Source organism: Notechis scutatus, chromosome 1 (genome assembly GCF_049901735.1).
Source record: "Notechis scutatus isolate UNSWTSFEM ecotype Mainland chromosome 1, rNotScu1.2, whole genome shotgun sequence".
In the NCBI taxonomy this organism is placed as follows: domain Eukaryota; kingdom Metazoa; phylum Chordata; class Lepidosauria; order Squamata; family Elapidae; genus Notechis; species Notechis scutatus.
In genome coordinates, this window is record NC_142009.1 from 127,137,133 (window position 1) to 127,154,573 (window position 17,441).

Sequence of the window (17,441 nt, forward strand, 5' to 3'; positions counted from 1 at the left end):
TTATTTATTTGATTTGTCAATCACTTACAAGATAACAGGTATAAGTATAAACTTAGTTATGAATACATGAGATGGATATGTATAATAAAAATAAACAATAGGACAGGGATGGTAGGTACGTCCCCTGCAGGCCTCTTAGGAAAGGGGTGAGGTCAATAGTAGACAGTCTAAGGTTAAAGTTTTTGGGGCTTGGGGAAGAAACCACAGTCAGGTAGAGTGTTCCAAACATTGACCACTCTGTTGTTGAAGTCGTATTTTCTGCAATCAAGTTTGGTGCAGTTAACCTTGAGTTTGTATCTATTGTGTGCTCTTGTATTGTTATGGTTTAAGCTGAAGTATTCATTTACAGGTAGGACATTGCAATGTATGATTTTATATACTATACTTAGATCAGACCGAGGACGGCGTAGTTCTAGGTTTTCTAGGTCTAGAGTTTCAAGTCTGGTGGCATAAGGTATTCTGCAACGAGTAGAGGAGCGGAGAACTCTGCTTGTGAAATATTTCTGGACTTTCTCAACTGTGTTAATATCAGATACATGATATGGGTTTCAGACTGATGAGCTGTATTCGAGTCTAGCAAATGTTTTGTATGCTCTAGTTATTAGTGTGATATTACCAGAATAAAAGCTACGTAGGATTAGGTTAACAACTCTTAATGCCTTTTTGGCTATGTAGTTACATAGCACTTCGATCATTAGAGATGAGTACTCCAAGGTCCTTGACAGAGTTTGGATCCTCAACAAGGTCTTGACTATTCAGCTTGTATTTTATTTTGTATTTTTTTTTTTGCCAATATGTAAGACAGAGCATTTATTTGTTGAGATTTGAAGTTGCCATTTGATTGACCATTCTGAAACATAGTCGAGGTCTTTTTGGAGGGTAGCAGCATTATCTGTGGTGTTGAATAGCTCTACATCATCAGTGAAGAGAACGCAGTTGCTCTTAATATGATCACAGAGGTCATTTATGTAGAGTATGAAGAGAGTTGGTCCTAGAACACTGCCTTGGGGTGTATTTGTATGTGTTTACTTACCAAAGTGAAAATAATTGTGTGTACAGGTAGTTCTTGACTTGCAACCATTTGTTTAACAACTGTTTGAAATTATGTCACTGAAAAAAGTGACTTACAACTATCACAACATCCCCAAAAATCACTTGATCAAAATTCGGGCGCTTAGCATATAGCATGTATTTATTGCTGCATCCTGGGGTTATATGATTGCCATTGGCAACTTTCCCAGCCAGTTTCCGGCAAGCAAAAATCAGTGGGAGAAGCCAGATACACTTAACACCGTGTGATTTACTGAATAACTGCAGTGGTTTTCTTAACAAAAGTGGCAAAAAGTTGTAAAACCAGACGCAACTCACTTTTAACAACTATATCTTACTTAGCAAAGGAAATTCTAGTCCCAATTGTAGCATAAGTCAGGAACTACATGCATTAAACTGTCTCAGTTGTCTTTTTGCCATAGTTGTTGCCTGGAAATTTGAGGCTACTTTCTCCTGTTATTACTGGTATCCCCACTGCATATGGAACTTCATTGGTGTTGCAAGGATGACATCTTCATCCTAAGACAATGTTTTTTTTTTATATTACCAAAGCAATATGTAATGATGTGACAGTAGCTGCTTTTCCTCAGCTCTGGTTGCTCAGCCCTTGCTACGTTCAGGTTTTACTACACTCGGCCTTTTGTTATGAACTGTGTTTATACAGTTAGAAGAATCCTTAGTATGGAACATAGGATACCCCACCCACCTCCTCTCTTTTTTTGGTAGGATTATGAGTTGCAAACAATGACATACAGAGCCATGGTTGATTCCCAGCAAAAATCACCTGTAAAACGCAGAAGGATGCAGAGTTCTTCCGACTTCATTATACAAGAGGTAAGTTGTTTGTTTAAGCAGTTACTTATGTGCTATTTATTTATTTTCAGACCTAGCCTTCACAGGGCAATTCACATTACAAAACAATAAATGACAGAGATTGGAAAAAGGAGAGCCGTCATCCAAGTTACACAAAAGTGGTACCCAGTTAATTAGAACATAAACAGAAGCCAGATGAAGGAAGTTATCATAGCAGCCGAATGTCAGGGCATGTTTTGAAGATGTTCGTCTGATGTTGTCTCTCAATGTGGTCTTTGACATATAGGGAAGATCAAGGGTTTTTTTCAACATGAGATTGCAGATAGCCACTTCCTGCTCATCATTTTGTCATTCATTAACATTTAAGCCCTAAGGAAACTTGGAGTCAGGACATCAAAATGATTAAGAACACAGTTCAGCAAGATTTACACTGCATCTTTATTTTGTTCAATTGAAGTCACTTCCCACTTCCTGTTTTCTCTACAACCATAACCTAGTGAAGTGGTCAGGCTGAGAGAGAATTATTGGTCCAAGGCCACCCAGCCAGCTTCCATGCTTATGGAAGGACTAGGATTCAGAGTCTCCTGGTTTCTAGTCTAGCATCTTTGCCACTACACCAAACTGGTTCTGAAATAAGAGATGGCTCTAATTTGCATAGTTCTTTCTTTTGCTGAATGTCATAGTTTTATTTTTGTAATAATAGTTAACTATGTTGGCCATGTTTCTGTGACATACGATTAACTCACGTTGAGGGGAAGTGTGTTGCATGAACTCCAGAAGGCCAGAGCTGGTTTGAGGTTTAGCTCAGCACCCCAGTTTCTGAAAGCTGACTTGTCCCTTCTGATATCTGCGATCTAGATACAGTTCTTAAGCACATCAGGACAGATCCATTTATCACAAGGCCAGAAAACAGTAAAACATGCAGTGGTTAACTACAGAAGGTGGATATAAATAGTCCCTCTTTCAACTTTATCCACAGTGGTAATGATATGAGTTTTGCCAATGCAGATTTTAAAAAGAAGTCTCTTCTGTGCTTTAGTAGATGACTAAATATAAATATAATCAGTACCTGCAGCACAGCCTCTTTTGCAGTGTCTAGAAGAGCCTAGAAAATGAATACCAGGAACATTATTTGAGATATCCCATGTATTGGTGGTATATAGAAATGAGTTAATGCAAATTATGCCTGTTATGCCTTTGGGATCTTAAATCTCCTTTTCCACTGAACTGAATGATAATGCTGCTAAGCTGTATTGCATATCTAAAGCTAATAGTATGAGGATTTAAAGTATGTGGATTTAAGAATTAAGAAATAAATTCCATGATAGCAGTAGTGTTTAGGCTTATATAGCACCCCACAGCATTCTCTAAGCACTTTACAACATCAGCATTACTTGCATATTGCCCCCAACAATCTGGGTCCTCATTTTACTGACCTCCAAAGAATTGAAAGCTGAGTCGGCCTTCAGCCCATCAGGATCAAACTCCAGGCTACAGGCAGTTACTTTCAATACTGCATTTTAACCACCAAGTGCCACCAAGGCTAATCGTCATCATGCAATGATTCCTTATCTTTCATTTCTGAGATCATCTGTAGTATTTACTTGAGGCCACCCAAGACAGATAGGAGGCAATTCTATTCCACAGCTTTGTTACATTGGCTCCTGAAGCCTGTTTTCTTATGACTGACAGATGTAGTACATTTCTCCAGCTTTATCACAAAACACCTTCCCTTTCTTTCAGAAATCATGATGGAAGTTACATTCTTTATTTGTCATATTTTCAGCTATTCCTCTGTTTCATTTTAGTTTATGGATTTACGAACACGCTACACAGCCTTGGTAACCTTGATGACTCAGTATATAAAGTTTGCTGGTGACTCTTTGAAAAGGTTAGAGGAGGAAGAGGTAAGTCAATAGATATTATCAAAGGAACAAGTAGAACAAACTTGCAGTTACATCTTTAGGTGAAAATGTCTATATCAGAATTTCTTTATTAGCTTTATGTTATTTATAGACAGTAGTAGTGAAACTGGTGTAATAAATGCATATTATATGCCTTTGTATGCCATACTGGCTCTCTAATAATTCTGATTTAAAAACTTTCTAATCGGTTTTAAAGATTACTTTTCACCTGTAAGTTGCTAAAACACTTTTCTGTGGTGTTGGGTCTTCATAGAAATCTTCCAAGTACAGAGCAATCCATAAAATTAGCTCCTTTATGTAAAGTTATGTTAAAGATAAATTTTATTGCATTGTTAAGAAATTGATGATTTGTCTTTTTCGTATATTGTTCTGTCAGGTAATGAGAAACCCAAACTTTCATTAACAAGTCAGAATGTCTAGTTTGACTTAAGAGTTTGCTTAGTCACCTTCCAGAAAAACAAATACTGTTCTGTAAACAACTGATTGGCCCAATTCATCAGAGTTCTTTTATTCTGTTACACTATTTATTGTCATTGTGAAAAGAATATACAGGAATTATCCACTAAACTTTTTAGCATAATTCATATTTATTTGTCCTAGACAGTCAGTAAACTGCTATTTTAAATATCATTGGCACTTTTTAAGGATAATTTGGCATAGGAAATAATTTCATTTATAAGGTTGGAAGTTGGGGAAATAAATAGCAGCAGCCATTCTCCATTTTAAAATGTGTGGCTTGAAAGTGACCACAAAAAGAGGACATACCAGATGAAGCACATCATATTGACAATACAGCTAGCAATAAGGTCAAATTATTTAGTCTTCGGAAATGGTATTAGTCAGGGGGAGTCTGGATGAAGTCACATTGCAAGTAAAGGTTTCTTAATTCATTGCACCATATGTAATATTGAGCAAAACAGTTGTAGAAATTTTTTTTAGACAGAGTAGGGGTGGTTTTGAATCTCTTGTTGGCTGTGAGTGAAAAAAAAAGCACGAGAAATAATAAAGAGAAGTAATAAATAAAAATAATAAACATCAGTAGAATCTTTGATGGGAAAATGAAATCAAAATTAAGAGATGGGCAACTAACCTACAGAGATCATGCCAAAAAAAAAGTGCAATTATCTTTCAGAAATATAAATTTAATATAGATACAAATATAAATACTCAGATGTATGAAAGAAATGCAGTACAATTTTAGAATAAGGTTCTCCTGTTTTCATTTGGATAGGGGGAAAAATGAGAAAAATTTACTACATGGGTTTAAATGACGATTCTTATACTAGGAGGATATGCTTATTCCCTAATTAAGTCAGCTTTCTGGGCCATCAAGTTTATGAGAGTATTTTCAAATTGAAACTAGAATTGTCCTATGCACTAAAACATTTCTTTTCGTATTCAACTAACCCTAACATGCCGAAATGCCTTTTTTCCCCCTTGCATGATGTGTATTGCTGAGAAGTTATTCTACTTTAGCTTTCAAGCAGACACATGCAAGTCTGCTTTGGGGCGGAAACTTCCAATCCTTGAACAGCTCTTGTCCTGAATGAGCAGAGAATTCTTCTTGAGGACATCAGTTGGTGGACTCCTCACTGCAGCTTTTTCTTTCCTCTTGTGGTGTCTTTCTGAGTGGGACAGTGGTGGTGGTGGGCAGCAATCTATGTTGCTGAAATATGCTGTAGGTAATAGTGTGTAAGTATTTGCAACCATGCTTTAACAATTTCAACACATTTCAGTACTATATTAAAACAAACGGTAATTCTTCTTTCTTCTTTTACTTTTAAGACCTTGAAAAACAAGGAGGCCCTTGTACGTGGGGAATTTTCTAACCTGGAAGAACAGCAGAAGGCAGTGTTGAATGAGAACAAGAAACTTATGGCAAGAATAAGTGAACTTGAGAAGGCTCTGGAGAAGATAAGGAAACAGAAGCTGCAGCTGGAGGAAGAACTTCCAAAAGCCAAAGAAGATGCAGAAAGGGAATTAAAGAAGCAGCAGAAGAAAATGGAAGAGATTTGTCTTCAGAAAGCTAAGGCAGAGCAAGAAGCGAAGCGAATTTCCATGGAGTTAGAGGATGCCCTTAAAGAGAAAGAAGCTGCAGAACAGGAGTTAGAACGTGTGAAACAGCTCACTTTGAAAGCTGAGGTTCAAAGAAATGCAGTTGAAGAAAACCTTAGGGCTTTTAGAATTCAACTAGAGGAAAGCAACATGATTCGAAAAACCTTTGAAGAACATTTAAGAAGGAAAGACACAAGTCTTCAGGATCTGGAGCAGCAAAAAAAGGCTTTAATGGAAGAGCTGAAGAAAAAAACAGCTGAAGAAGAGAAGCTGCTGAAACTAATTAAGGAAATGGAACGAGATCTTGAGCTGCAAGGTAGTTCAGTGAAAAACAAGTTCAGAGAAAAAGAAATAACTGACATCAGAAGGCAAATTACTATAATAGGAAAAGAAACTTGCTCAGACATTTTCAGAGAAAAGCAAGACATAAAGAACATAGAGGAATTCCAACAAATAGTAGATGAACTAACTATGGCCAACAAGAAGTCTGAAAAAATAATTAAGGATTTAAAATATGAACTTCATGAACTTGAGCTACAGAATGCATCATCTGAAGAAAAAGCTTGCTTATTAAAGGAAAAACTAGATGAAGCCAATCATTCTCTCAGATGCCTTAAAATAGAGTTGGACCAGAAAGAACTGGTTGAGCATGGTTACTTGGAACAACTAAAAGAACTTGACAAGCAGCTGCAGAAAGCCGGGGGTAAAGCTGAAGAAATCATGCAAGAATCCATGGAACTTAAAAGAATCAATATGAATTATCAAGAAGACTTGAGGTCACTTCAGAAGGAAAAGGCACAGTTAAAGAGGGAGCTGGAGGAATTGACAAGGACACACACAGAAATTGAAATTATTGCTCAGCAGTTGCGTTCACAGATTGCCTCTCTTCAACAAGAGAAAATGATAGCTGAACAGAGAACTATATCATGTAAAGGGGAAGCAAGCAATCTGCAGGAGCAATTTAGAAAACTGCAGGAGCAATTGCTTCAAAAAACAAGAGAAGAAAAAGAGAGCCAGCTGACTATTCAAAGACTGAAAGATGACTTAGCTGACAGTAATCACTTGGTAGAAAAATTAAAGCAAAAGGTGGAGGAGCTTAGTAGGTGGAATAGTGAAACCAAACTTATGATGACTGAAGTGCACACTGAATCAGAGAGGATAGTTCTGGAGAGACAGATTATTGACAGGAAAAATGATGAATTAAAAGCTTTGGTTGATAGCTTCAAGGAGCAGCTCCGTGTTACAAATGAAGAGCTGCACAAACAGATCATAATTGAGCAAGAGCACTTGGATAAAATCAAGAGATTAGAAGATGAGTTAATCAATGCAAAAGATGTAATTAATGAATATAAGCAGAAATGTGACAGGGATATCACTTATAACATGAATACTGAGATGGAGCTAAGAAACCTAAACACTCAGGTGAGTACATTTACTATGGAAATTAAAATGAATGAGCAGAAAATCCAGCAACAACAAGCTCATATTCAAGAACTCAACAATAGGATAAAGAAGCTGCAAGATGATTTCCACCAGAAGACTTTAGATGAGCAAACGGCACGTAAAAAGATGGCATTGCTCCAGGAAGAGTCAATTAAATATAAGCATTCTGCTGAAGAGTTTAAGAAGAAATTTGATAAACTCTTGGAATCGCATAACATTGCTGAAAATGACATTTCAGGCATAAGGATGGAATGCATCACTTTGCAGCAAGAGAAGCACATGACTCAAGAAAACATCAGAATGTATCAGATTCAGATTGAAGATTTGCAGAACAGACTCCAAAAATGCCGTGATCAGCTACAACAAGGGAAACATGCAGAAATGGAACATTTGCAGAAGTACCGCAAACTAGAAGAGGAATTCCAAATGCAGAAACGAACAATGGAACACCTGAAGCACCAAATAGATCTGCAGAAAAGAGAGCACTGCAATCAGTTGCGTTTGTTTCAGAATGAGGTCAACAAAAAGAATGTTCAGTTGGACTTTGGATTGAAAGGACTTGACTACGGTTACTTGGGAGATGCCTCTCTGAGAGATTTTGAACAACGTAAAGTGTGTACTTCTCCTTTATTAAGGAGAAGGCAAACTGAGATAACCAGCTCAGGTTGTAAATCTGAACAGCTACTAGCTCAGAAAATGCAAATGGTTTCCACTGATTCATTGTCACGAGAAAAGCCATTCCAGCTGTCTGGAATCACTCACTCTTTGGGAAGTGGAGTAAACCAACAATCATATTCGGAGTATGTTTCCCAAACAAGTACACAATTAGAAATCAGCATTGATAACAACAAACCTGCCACAAGATTATCAGAAATAGATAATTTGAAAGATGGCAAATTCCTCAGTTCACGACATGAAGAAAATTATGAAATGGGATTAGGGAAACAACTGCATCCACTGGAGGTACACCATACAGTTTGATACTTATGGCCTTCGTTGTACTTTCTGCCTTTAAGCATTCTTTAGCACTTTTCTTTTCTTCTTCTGAAGGTTCTCCATTTATTTAAAAGGTGGTATCAGATCTGTAGAAAAAGCGTATTTATTTAGATGTACTTTCCACCTACATGTCTGGCTAACAATGTGTTTATGTTATTGTAAAGATAAATATGCAAAATTCAAATCAATATCTACATGATGAAATTTGCAACAAAAATGCCCCCTCCTAAAAAAGTTTCTCTTCAGGATTCCCTACTAATTCCACCCCAACCCTCTGCATGTTTTCCCTCTCTTCCACTTGTCACTTCTATTGTGTGGCACGTTCACCCTTCACTAAGCTTGTATTTTTGTCCTTTTAGATTTTTTAAATAGATTTTTTTGTTAATTTGTAAAAGATGACTTTCCCTTGGACACACCGATGTGCAGTTTTGGCTACAGTCTGACTATTGTGGATCATGACGCCTACTATTAGCTGGAGTAGTGATCACAGTTGCAATTTTTAAATCGTATGCACCAAAGCATATTCTTTCTTTTTCTATTGTTTTTCTGTGTTTCCATTCAGCTTTCCTGCTCTTACAGCTTCTGTGTTGTCGGCACTAACAAACTAGCCGATGCTTGTTTGCTGTTTGTATTCTGCATTCCTACCTCCCACTTACTGTAATATATGATGTTGCTCTCTAAATATAATATCCTTCACAATGTTAAAAAAAATTCCTGTTTACAGATAGTGAACAGCAAGCAGTATGGTGTACATGCTGAAGCTTCTACATATAATCAAGAAAATGGCAAGACATTTGGTAATGAAGGAAGACTTCTTGAGGGAGCATACAGAGCATCAGAAGGGTTTAGGAGTGAAGATGTTTCAAAGAGCAGTACTGCGTTAGAGGAGAAGCGAGCCAAGGAGATTCCTACTGAATATGATAAGATAAAATTTCAAGGCCTCCGAGAGGAAGTAAATGCCAGGCAGTTGATTGAAGTTAAGCTTCTAGACTTGACCACAGCTGGACAGCTCCACATGGGGAAGAAGGCCATCGCTGAGGTGCAAAAAGACCTTGAGATTTTTTTAACAAAGCCTACTGCAGTAGCTGGGCTGTACATAGAAGCTAGCAAAAACAAAGTCTCACTTGCTTCTGCAGCTAAACAAAGAGTAATTGATAAAACATCAGCTCTAGCATTGTTAGAAGCCCAGGTTGCCACAGGTTTCATCATTGATCCCATAACTGGTAAAAAATTCTCGGTGGATGAATCAGTCATCAGCGGACTGGTAGATTATGAATGGAAAACTAGGCTTCTGGAGGCAGAAAAGGCAGTTTTAGGTTATCTGTTTTCTGGGAAAAAGCTGTCTGTTTACCAAGCAGTGGAAAGTAGAATTTTAGAAAGACAAAAAGGCAAAAACATTCTTGAGGCTCAGATTGCCACTGGGGGAGTTATTGACCCTGTCAGAAGCGTCCGTATTCCTCCTGAGATTGCAGTTGAGCTAGGCTTGCTGAATAACACAATGCTGAAATATTTACACGAACCTTCCAGTAACAAAAAAAGCTTCGAGAATCCCAATAACAGGCAAGCCATGTATTATAACGACCTGCTGAAATTGTGTGTGCTTGATGTAGCTAGCAAATGCTTCCTGCTTCCGGTTGGGGAGAGGAAAATAAGCACTCCATCTGCAGAAAAGATTCATAAGGTATCTGTGGTTGACATCAACACTGGTGCGGAAATGACTTCCTATGAGGCATATAAAAAGTCCCTGATAGACAAAAGTACATATCTTGAGCTATCTAGACAGGAATTTCAGTGGAAAGAGTCCACGTGCTTTGATGCCAGTGGAAATTCTTACTTTGTTCTGACAGACCTGAAAACGGGGCTGCAGTTCAATATTGATGAGGCCTTAATTGCTGGCAAAATAGACAGACTCTCAGTCAGTAAGTACAAGGAAGGGCATCTTGCAGCTAGTGAGCTTGGTGACATTTTGTTGACCAATTCCAAGCCGCATACCGATCTCCATAGTCCCATTGCCGGGGTCTGGCTGCCTGAGACAAATGAAAGGATAGCTATTGTAAAAGCTTCTCGCAAAAACTTGGTGGACAGGAACACTGCGCTGAGGTGTCTGGAGGCTCAAATCTGCACAGGAGGAATAATTGATCCCTTGACTGGAAAGAGGTACCCACTGGCTGAAGCCTTGCAAAGGGAGTTAATTGACGAGGCATGTGCTAAACACCTTCAGCAGTGTGAATTGGTCTTCACTGGCATTAGGCACCCTTTATCAAACAGTATTCTCTCAGTCACCGAAGCAATAAATAAAAACCTTCTAGACAAAGAAGTAGGCACTCGCTGCTTGGAATATCAGCATTTGACGGGTGGGTTGATAGATCCCAAATCTCATTCTAGATTGTCAATGGAGGATGCCATCAAGAATGGCCTAATTGATGCCGTTACTGCCACAAAAACTCAAGATGATAAATTCTACATAAAAAGCCTGATGTGCCCTAAGACAAAAAAGCAATTAACCTATCAGGAAGCTCTCCAGGGAGCTATTTTTGACTGCCATACAGGACTACGCTTGCTAGAAGCTTCGGAGCTTATCACCTCAGGTATATCAAGGCTTTATTATTCTACCCAGTAACTAAGCTAACCTGGCCGTCTATTTTTTGAGACAAAATTTTCATAACAACAGATTATTCTTAAGAGTAAACAGGGAACATACTCCACAGTCACTAGCACTGATGACATTGCCTCATTGGGTAGTTGAATGTTTGCAAGTTTACAACCAAGTTCAGAGACTCTGCACCAAGGACTCCACAGTTCAACCTTGAGCTACAAATATTCTCTTCTGTTGGAACTAAGTTCCGTTCTGTGGTAAGGAACAAAACTGCCACATCGTAGAAATAATTCCCACTTATATAATTGTACAACATGGTGGAGGGGAAAAAAAAATCACTCAATTCCTGGCAACACATTTTGGCTTTGCTTATAGATGGTTGTTTGCATACTCTAAATCTAGTATTGCTCTATGCTTGTAACCTTAGAACACAATAAAAGCTAGATATTTCTATGTTTTACAGATTTCTGTGGAAGATTTAAATTCATGCTTAATTTTTCTCATAATGTAACTGTACTTCAGTTATGATTGGATTGTGCTTCAGTTGCTGTTTTCTATAAATAAAAATAGTAGCTTATAACAAGATGAATTATATTGATATGTTTCATTTCATTCTAATCTGGTTTTTGCCATTCCAGCTGAACTTTTTAAATTTATTTTTTTTAAATATATTCCATTGTAATCAAATCAGTGTAAGTTATTAAAAAATCATGAATTTCAGGATTTCCAGCAAACTACAGTAGAGCGCTAAGTGTGTAGAGTCTCTCATAATGACACTTAAATGCTTATTTTCATAACTACTGCCCATTTTCAGGGAATAGTAAAACATGGAATTATAAACTTGCAGAGGTTCATAGATAAATTATATGAAAAAATATATTAAAAAGGTTAGCAGATGCAAATTTCTATTAAGCTAAGTCTGTCAAAGTAAGGTAGTACAATTTTAACTATTTGATAATGAATTATATTCATTGAGGCCTATATCTTAGTTTAAACATTTAAGATTGGTCAGTCAAAAAATTTAAGGACAGTTTTATACTCCTGTTATAACAATTAAAATGATTTTTTTTTCTGTTTATTTTGGCACTTGAGTCTTTACATTTCTTCTAATTGGAAGCTTAAATTATTAGTGGAAATGGCTATACAACTGTCAAACTAGGGTTCCTTTCTGGTGGATCAATTATCGCCTGATGAATAAAAATTGTATGACATTTTGTCTATAGGAAAGGGTTTTAGGTATTTTATATTAATGAAATGTGGTAACCTCTCTAACTTCATGATATCAGGTGTGGGTTTATAATTCAAAAGCTGCAGTTTAATAACAGTTTTCCTTCCCATTGTTAGAACAATAATGATTTCTGTCCATACGCATTGAATCAGCTCTGTACAAACGAATGTGTTCAAATGTATCAAATGACTATCTTGGTTTTTTTAAAAACATCTTCAAATAACGGTAGATATTTTAAAAAAATGTTAATCTCCCCCACCGCCCCCTCCATCCATACATAATTTTACATCAGCAACTGGGATAAAAATAAGGTTTATTTAACAGAATAGTTATGTTTGGTCTGTACCTATTGTTTAATGTTCAGCAGTTTTAAATATTTCTGTATTTGTAATGCTCATTGTTCATCAGAAATCAATGGAAGAAGAAAAGAAAGAACATGTTGAAAAAACTGGGGACTTACTGAAATGGGTTACAGAAATCACCAGGAGCCTCAACAAAGGCAGTGGAGAAAGGGCTGAAAAAACAGATTTTCTTAAGAAGCAGGTATTAAAACATTGCTTCAGTGTGTATAATAAACAGCTGCCTGGACCTGTAATGTTTGATTTTTGCATGTCTGTGGTTCTACTAAGGAGTCAACTGGCTTGTGAACATTATTTCATTCCTTCATACCAACAAGCTGAAGGGTCTCAGATAAGATCCATTGTATGCCCTACATCAGTCCCAATAACATTCTCCTTTGGCTTCAAATTTTCATAAAACATATACTATTATTTAGATTTATAAATCAGTTTTCTCAAAGAATAAACTTGTAACGATTCCATAAGGTAATGAACATTTAGAGAATGTTTTCTTACTTTGTACTTACTGTTTGTCGATGTACAATTTTGGAAATGGGCCATGAAGGCGCCTGCTCAATTCCAACTGGTATCTGGCTGTGTTTAAAAAAAAAAAAAAACTATCTGGAATGAGGGGTACAGGGGTTATGACTGCTAAAATAACTTACATCTCCAGAATGTCAGGGCCAACCATGTCAGTCTAGTTGGATGATTTGTGGGGAGGGTTTTTTAAAAAAAAAAAAGATGTGAATTTTTGAATATCCATGTGGTCTTTTAACCATCCCAAGCAGGGCCGGTTGGTTATGTGAATCAGAGATTGCCACTCTTAGTAAAGAACTGTATATTTATTTATTTATTTATTTATTTGATTTGCCAATTGTTTACAAGATAATAAGTTAAAGTTTTTGGGGTTTGGGGAAGAGACTACAGAGTCGGGTAGAGTATTTGAAAGTACGGTTCATCAGTCCATGGTATTTTCATAGGGCCAACAAAATGATAGGAAGCACATATCTAACATTACTGATTTCTGTTGCATAACCTCTGAAGAGTCAACTTCATATGTAGAGTATGGTCTGTGAACCCAGCTTCTTCTGGATTATTCAGCAACATCTGGGTAAACAAATCATAGCATAGTATGTTGTGTGAACTCTGCTAAAATTCCTTCAAGTTTAATTTACACTAAATTAAAATATCCTCCTTTTGTTAAAATTTAAAATGTTTACCTAATACATAAATTGAACATATTAATTCGAAGTTTCCCTCAGAAAATATTTCTCAACCAAGAATGAAGCATCATGGATATATTTTGGTAGATATACTTAAAAAAATTTGCCTGAGTAGAAGGCTTTTAACTAGTTTCTATCCATTCAGTGAATATTACTGTAACAGGCAACTTTTATAAATTTGGATTCAAATTTTATCTTAAATCTTATCAGTTATAGTCAGAAGAAAGTAAGCTCGATATTTTTCTTTTAAGAAATCCAAAGCAATGTCACCATGGATATTCATTGTAATTAAAGAGATGATGATCTGTTTTGTGTGGCTGCTTCCCCTGCTGATTTCTCCCTTCAGAATATATTAAAATATTTTGATAGCAAGGGATATTCATTGTGCTCCATATATCAGACTCTTCAGTGCAGACCTGACAGAATTAGCCATCAGGAGAATATTTTCATATTCATACTTACATCTTAGTTTCAAAACATGGTTCAATCCTGGGAGCATTCGGAGAAACAAAAGAAAAAGGAAGTGGCTTTAAAAAAAATATGGCCTGTGAGAATAGCCCTGGATTGTCACTATGCGCAATCCAAAGAGTCTGTTTTAGTGCCTTAATTAGCTCACCTGGATCATTCAGGGCAGTCACTTTCTAGAAGACAGAAAGGTGTAGCTACTTCCAGTGCTAAAAAAAAAGGATATCCCCTTGTTCTTCTGCCCCTACTTTCAGACAGACTGTCTCCCAGCTTTCTTGAAGTAAATGCTGTGATGTTCCGGGATAAGGATAGTAAGAATCTAATCTCCTGACAGAATGTCACCTACAAAGAAATACTTTCAGTAGTCATAAGGATTGTGGATGGCTGTGGGCTGTTTTAGCCTTTATTTATATGACGATATTAGGTCTTTTGGTAGAACTGTTAGGTTATATAAAAGAAAATATTTGGAACTACAAGTATTCCTTCAGTATATATTTTTATGACTGCTGTAGGAACCTAGTGGATAGTTGTCCATTCACAATAAATGAAACATTCCACTTAGTGCTCAGAACAGTTTGGCAATTACTATAATTTTAAATTAATTTGAACACTTGAAAAGCTTATGAACTGCGTAAACTTTCAATTGCATTTAGATTGCATCTCACCTAATGTTTTGCTTCTGTCAGTCACATAAGGCAAAAGCGAATTAAAGATAAGACTGGAGAATAGCAAATAAAAGCTTAGTCATCCAGATCTACAAGTTCTTCTAGCTCATGTTGATGTTCTTCCATTCATTTTCAAGCTATCAATGATACTGTATGTCCAAGGTAGGCTCATAGTAGCAATGAACTGCAAATTCAAGTAGAAAAGAATATGTGTAGCTCAGGGTTGAACCCCAAAGGGAAGGTTGTAGATTGTTCTTTAAAAAAAGTTTATTAATATGTCCGAGGTCTGAAGGTGTTTGATAATTACGTCTTTGACTTGGCTCCAGTCCATTTTAGGGAAAGATTTGTCAAAGTTAATTCAGTCTTTGTTTTTAACTAAGAAGAACTGATAATTGGTATAATTTAGAACTCGACTTAGAATCAGTCATAAATGAAATATCAGAATCCTAATTTGCCATAGTAATTTCAGCATTCCACCTCCCCCAAACAGGTAAACAAAAATCCTGCCTGGTGATACATATATTCCTCCAGCTAATGCAAAACAACAACAACAAAAACTAGAAATAAGCTTTTGAGATGCATAATTATTTTCAACTATCGGTGGAATATTGAGTGTATTCATTTTAATATCATTATAAAATTATAAAAATAATAAAACTGAAATACAAATAAATCAGCCTGTTCTCACTTGACAACAAAGGCTTACTTAAAAAAGCTACCTAAAGCAAAGCCCAGAACAGTTTAAGGGGGGGAAATTAGAGGCTAATTAGCACAAGTTTATTTAATATTAGTTTTCATACACCGTTTTTCTTTTCTATTAAACTAGCTGTGTCATTGCTCTCCTAACTAAGCATACATTGGGATATTTCAGTTCTAAGTTTTGATTAAAGTTCCTGGCCTCTGTTCCCAAGAAAAAAAGATACAAGAATGCCCATCTTAGCATATTTGTGACAGGCTTGTTTTTGTATGTGTATATGTATGCTTGTATATATATACACACACAATATGATCTGACTTATTCAAAAGCAATACATTAATTCAGGGACAAAGCAGGCATGGCAATCTATATTGTATTATTATCAAAATGTCAATATGCTTCAAATACATATCTTTTTATGCTTAATCTTAAAATATATTGCTTAAAGTACATTTTTAAGTCTATTATTAGAGCCTTGTAGCTATTTGAATGTGCTTTCTTATTTTTCAGATTTCTTCTGATGAATTATCAGCCAAGAAAGAACAGCTATCAGAGGCTTTGCAAGGAACACAGATATTTTTAGCAAAACATGGTGACAAGTATGTTACACTTATTTTGAAATTTAATGATGCTATTTCAACCTTTGTAACACCATTTAGTCGTTTGATATGTCGAATCAGGTATAATTTCTGAAACTTAAGAAAAGGGGTTTGAATTAATTTGAAAAGGAACTTTGGTCTTTCTTGTACCAAAGGTGCTTTTTTCCCAAAGACAACTGGACTTTCTTGGTTTTTCTCCCCTTGAAAACATTTCGCTTCTCATCCAAGAAGCTCCTTCAGAACCTCGATGATTGAGAATCTTCATAGACATCGTGACTTTCCTTTTGCTGGTACTTGCTTATGATTACAAGGGAACCAAGATATTGGTTCTAATGACTATGATGTAATTGTGTAACTTGTGGCTGCCTACTTTTTGGCAACCCTCCTGTTTATAAATTTCCCCTGATCCTAATTACATTACACCCACAAATTATTATCTTAATAGCAGATCTTAGATTTAATCTTCAATCTGTTCAAATCTTAGAATAATGGGAATTATAACCAGGGGTAGGCTTAAATTTTTTTAGCAATGGGTTCTCTGCCGATTGGGTGGGTGTGGCCATAGTGGGCATGATCTCCTGCACCACGATGGGGAGGGGGCATTTTTGCCCTTCCCGGCCCCCGGCCTCTTTCCTTGAGCCTCCAGGAGGGTGAAAACAGCCTCCTCAGGCTCCAGAAGCTCTCTGGAAGCCGGAAATGGGCCCGTTTCCAGCCTTCCTAAACTTCTGGAAGGCCCGTTTTTCACCCTTCTTGAGCCTCCACATGCACCCTGCACTTACCTGTATCCAAAATGGGCCACGTGGGGACTCCGGGGAGGGGAGGGGTGGGCGGGGCCAGCCAGGAGTGGGATTTGGGGGTTCTCCAAACAGTGCAGAATCTTAGCTAGAGGATCTCCTGAACCCCTGTGAACCCCCAGCAGCCCACCCCTGGTCATAACTCAGTGTGTGGTACATCGATCATTCTCTCAAATGCAATTTTTGTTGAATCCAGCTTCAGTCATTTTCAATTTTCTTTGAAGAAGTGGGGGATTATTTTCTCCTCATCATATTGGAAGCTATGAGCTGGCTTTAATGGTAGTTTTTTTTAAGTTAGCCTTTTGCATTCTGTTGTGCATCATCTTTAACAAATGATTCTACATACATGATTCTACATGTATTATTTATCAAATAAATAATTAGAAAGTGGCAGTGCTATGGCTATTTGTAGCTGCTTGTGAAGAATAATAAAATATACCAGTTTCTCTAAACAAGTAAAATGGTTTTTAGTGAAGTGTTGCAATGGAAGTGCATGAATCTCCATCTCCAAATACCAAGCTTGCAGTCTTCCGCATGACATTCAGAAATATTAC

The 17,441-nt window shown here is 36.8% G+C and overlaps 1 protein-coding gene across 23 annotated transcripts in view; it reads left to right on the forward strand.

Annotated features, from left to right (window-relative positions):
* The window catches only part of DST (dystonin), a 333,803-nt gene that overhangs the window by 179,751 nt on the left and 136,611 nt on the right, over nt 1–17,441 (forward strand). For 20 of the 23 annotated variants that reach the window (XM_087945452.1, XM_087945460.1, XM_087945467.1 and 17 more), the window contains 4 exons: nt 1,777–1,884; nt 3,672–3,770; nt 12,515–12,649; nt 16,005–16,093. In XM_087945452.1, coding sequence (XP_087801578.1) covers nt 1,777–1,884; nt 3,672–3,770; nt 12,515–12,649; nt 16,005–16,093 — 431 coding nt within the window. Of the gene's footprint in view, nt 1–1,776; nt 1,885–3,671; nt 3,771–5,573; nt 8,250–9,006; nt 11,462–12,514; nt 12,650–16,004; nt 16,094–17,441 lie in introns of those variants that run through there. The other 3 variants (XM_087945546.1, XM_087945541.1, XM_087945535.1) reach the window with 2 other exon arrangements.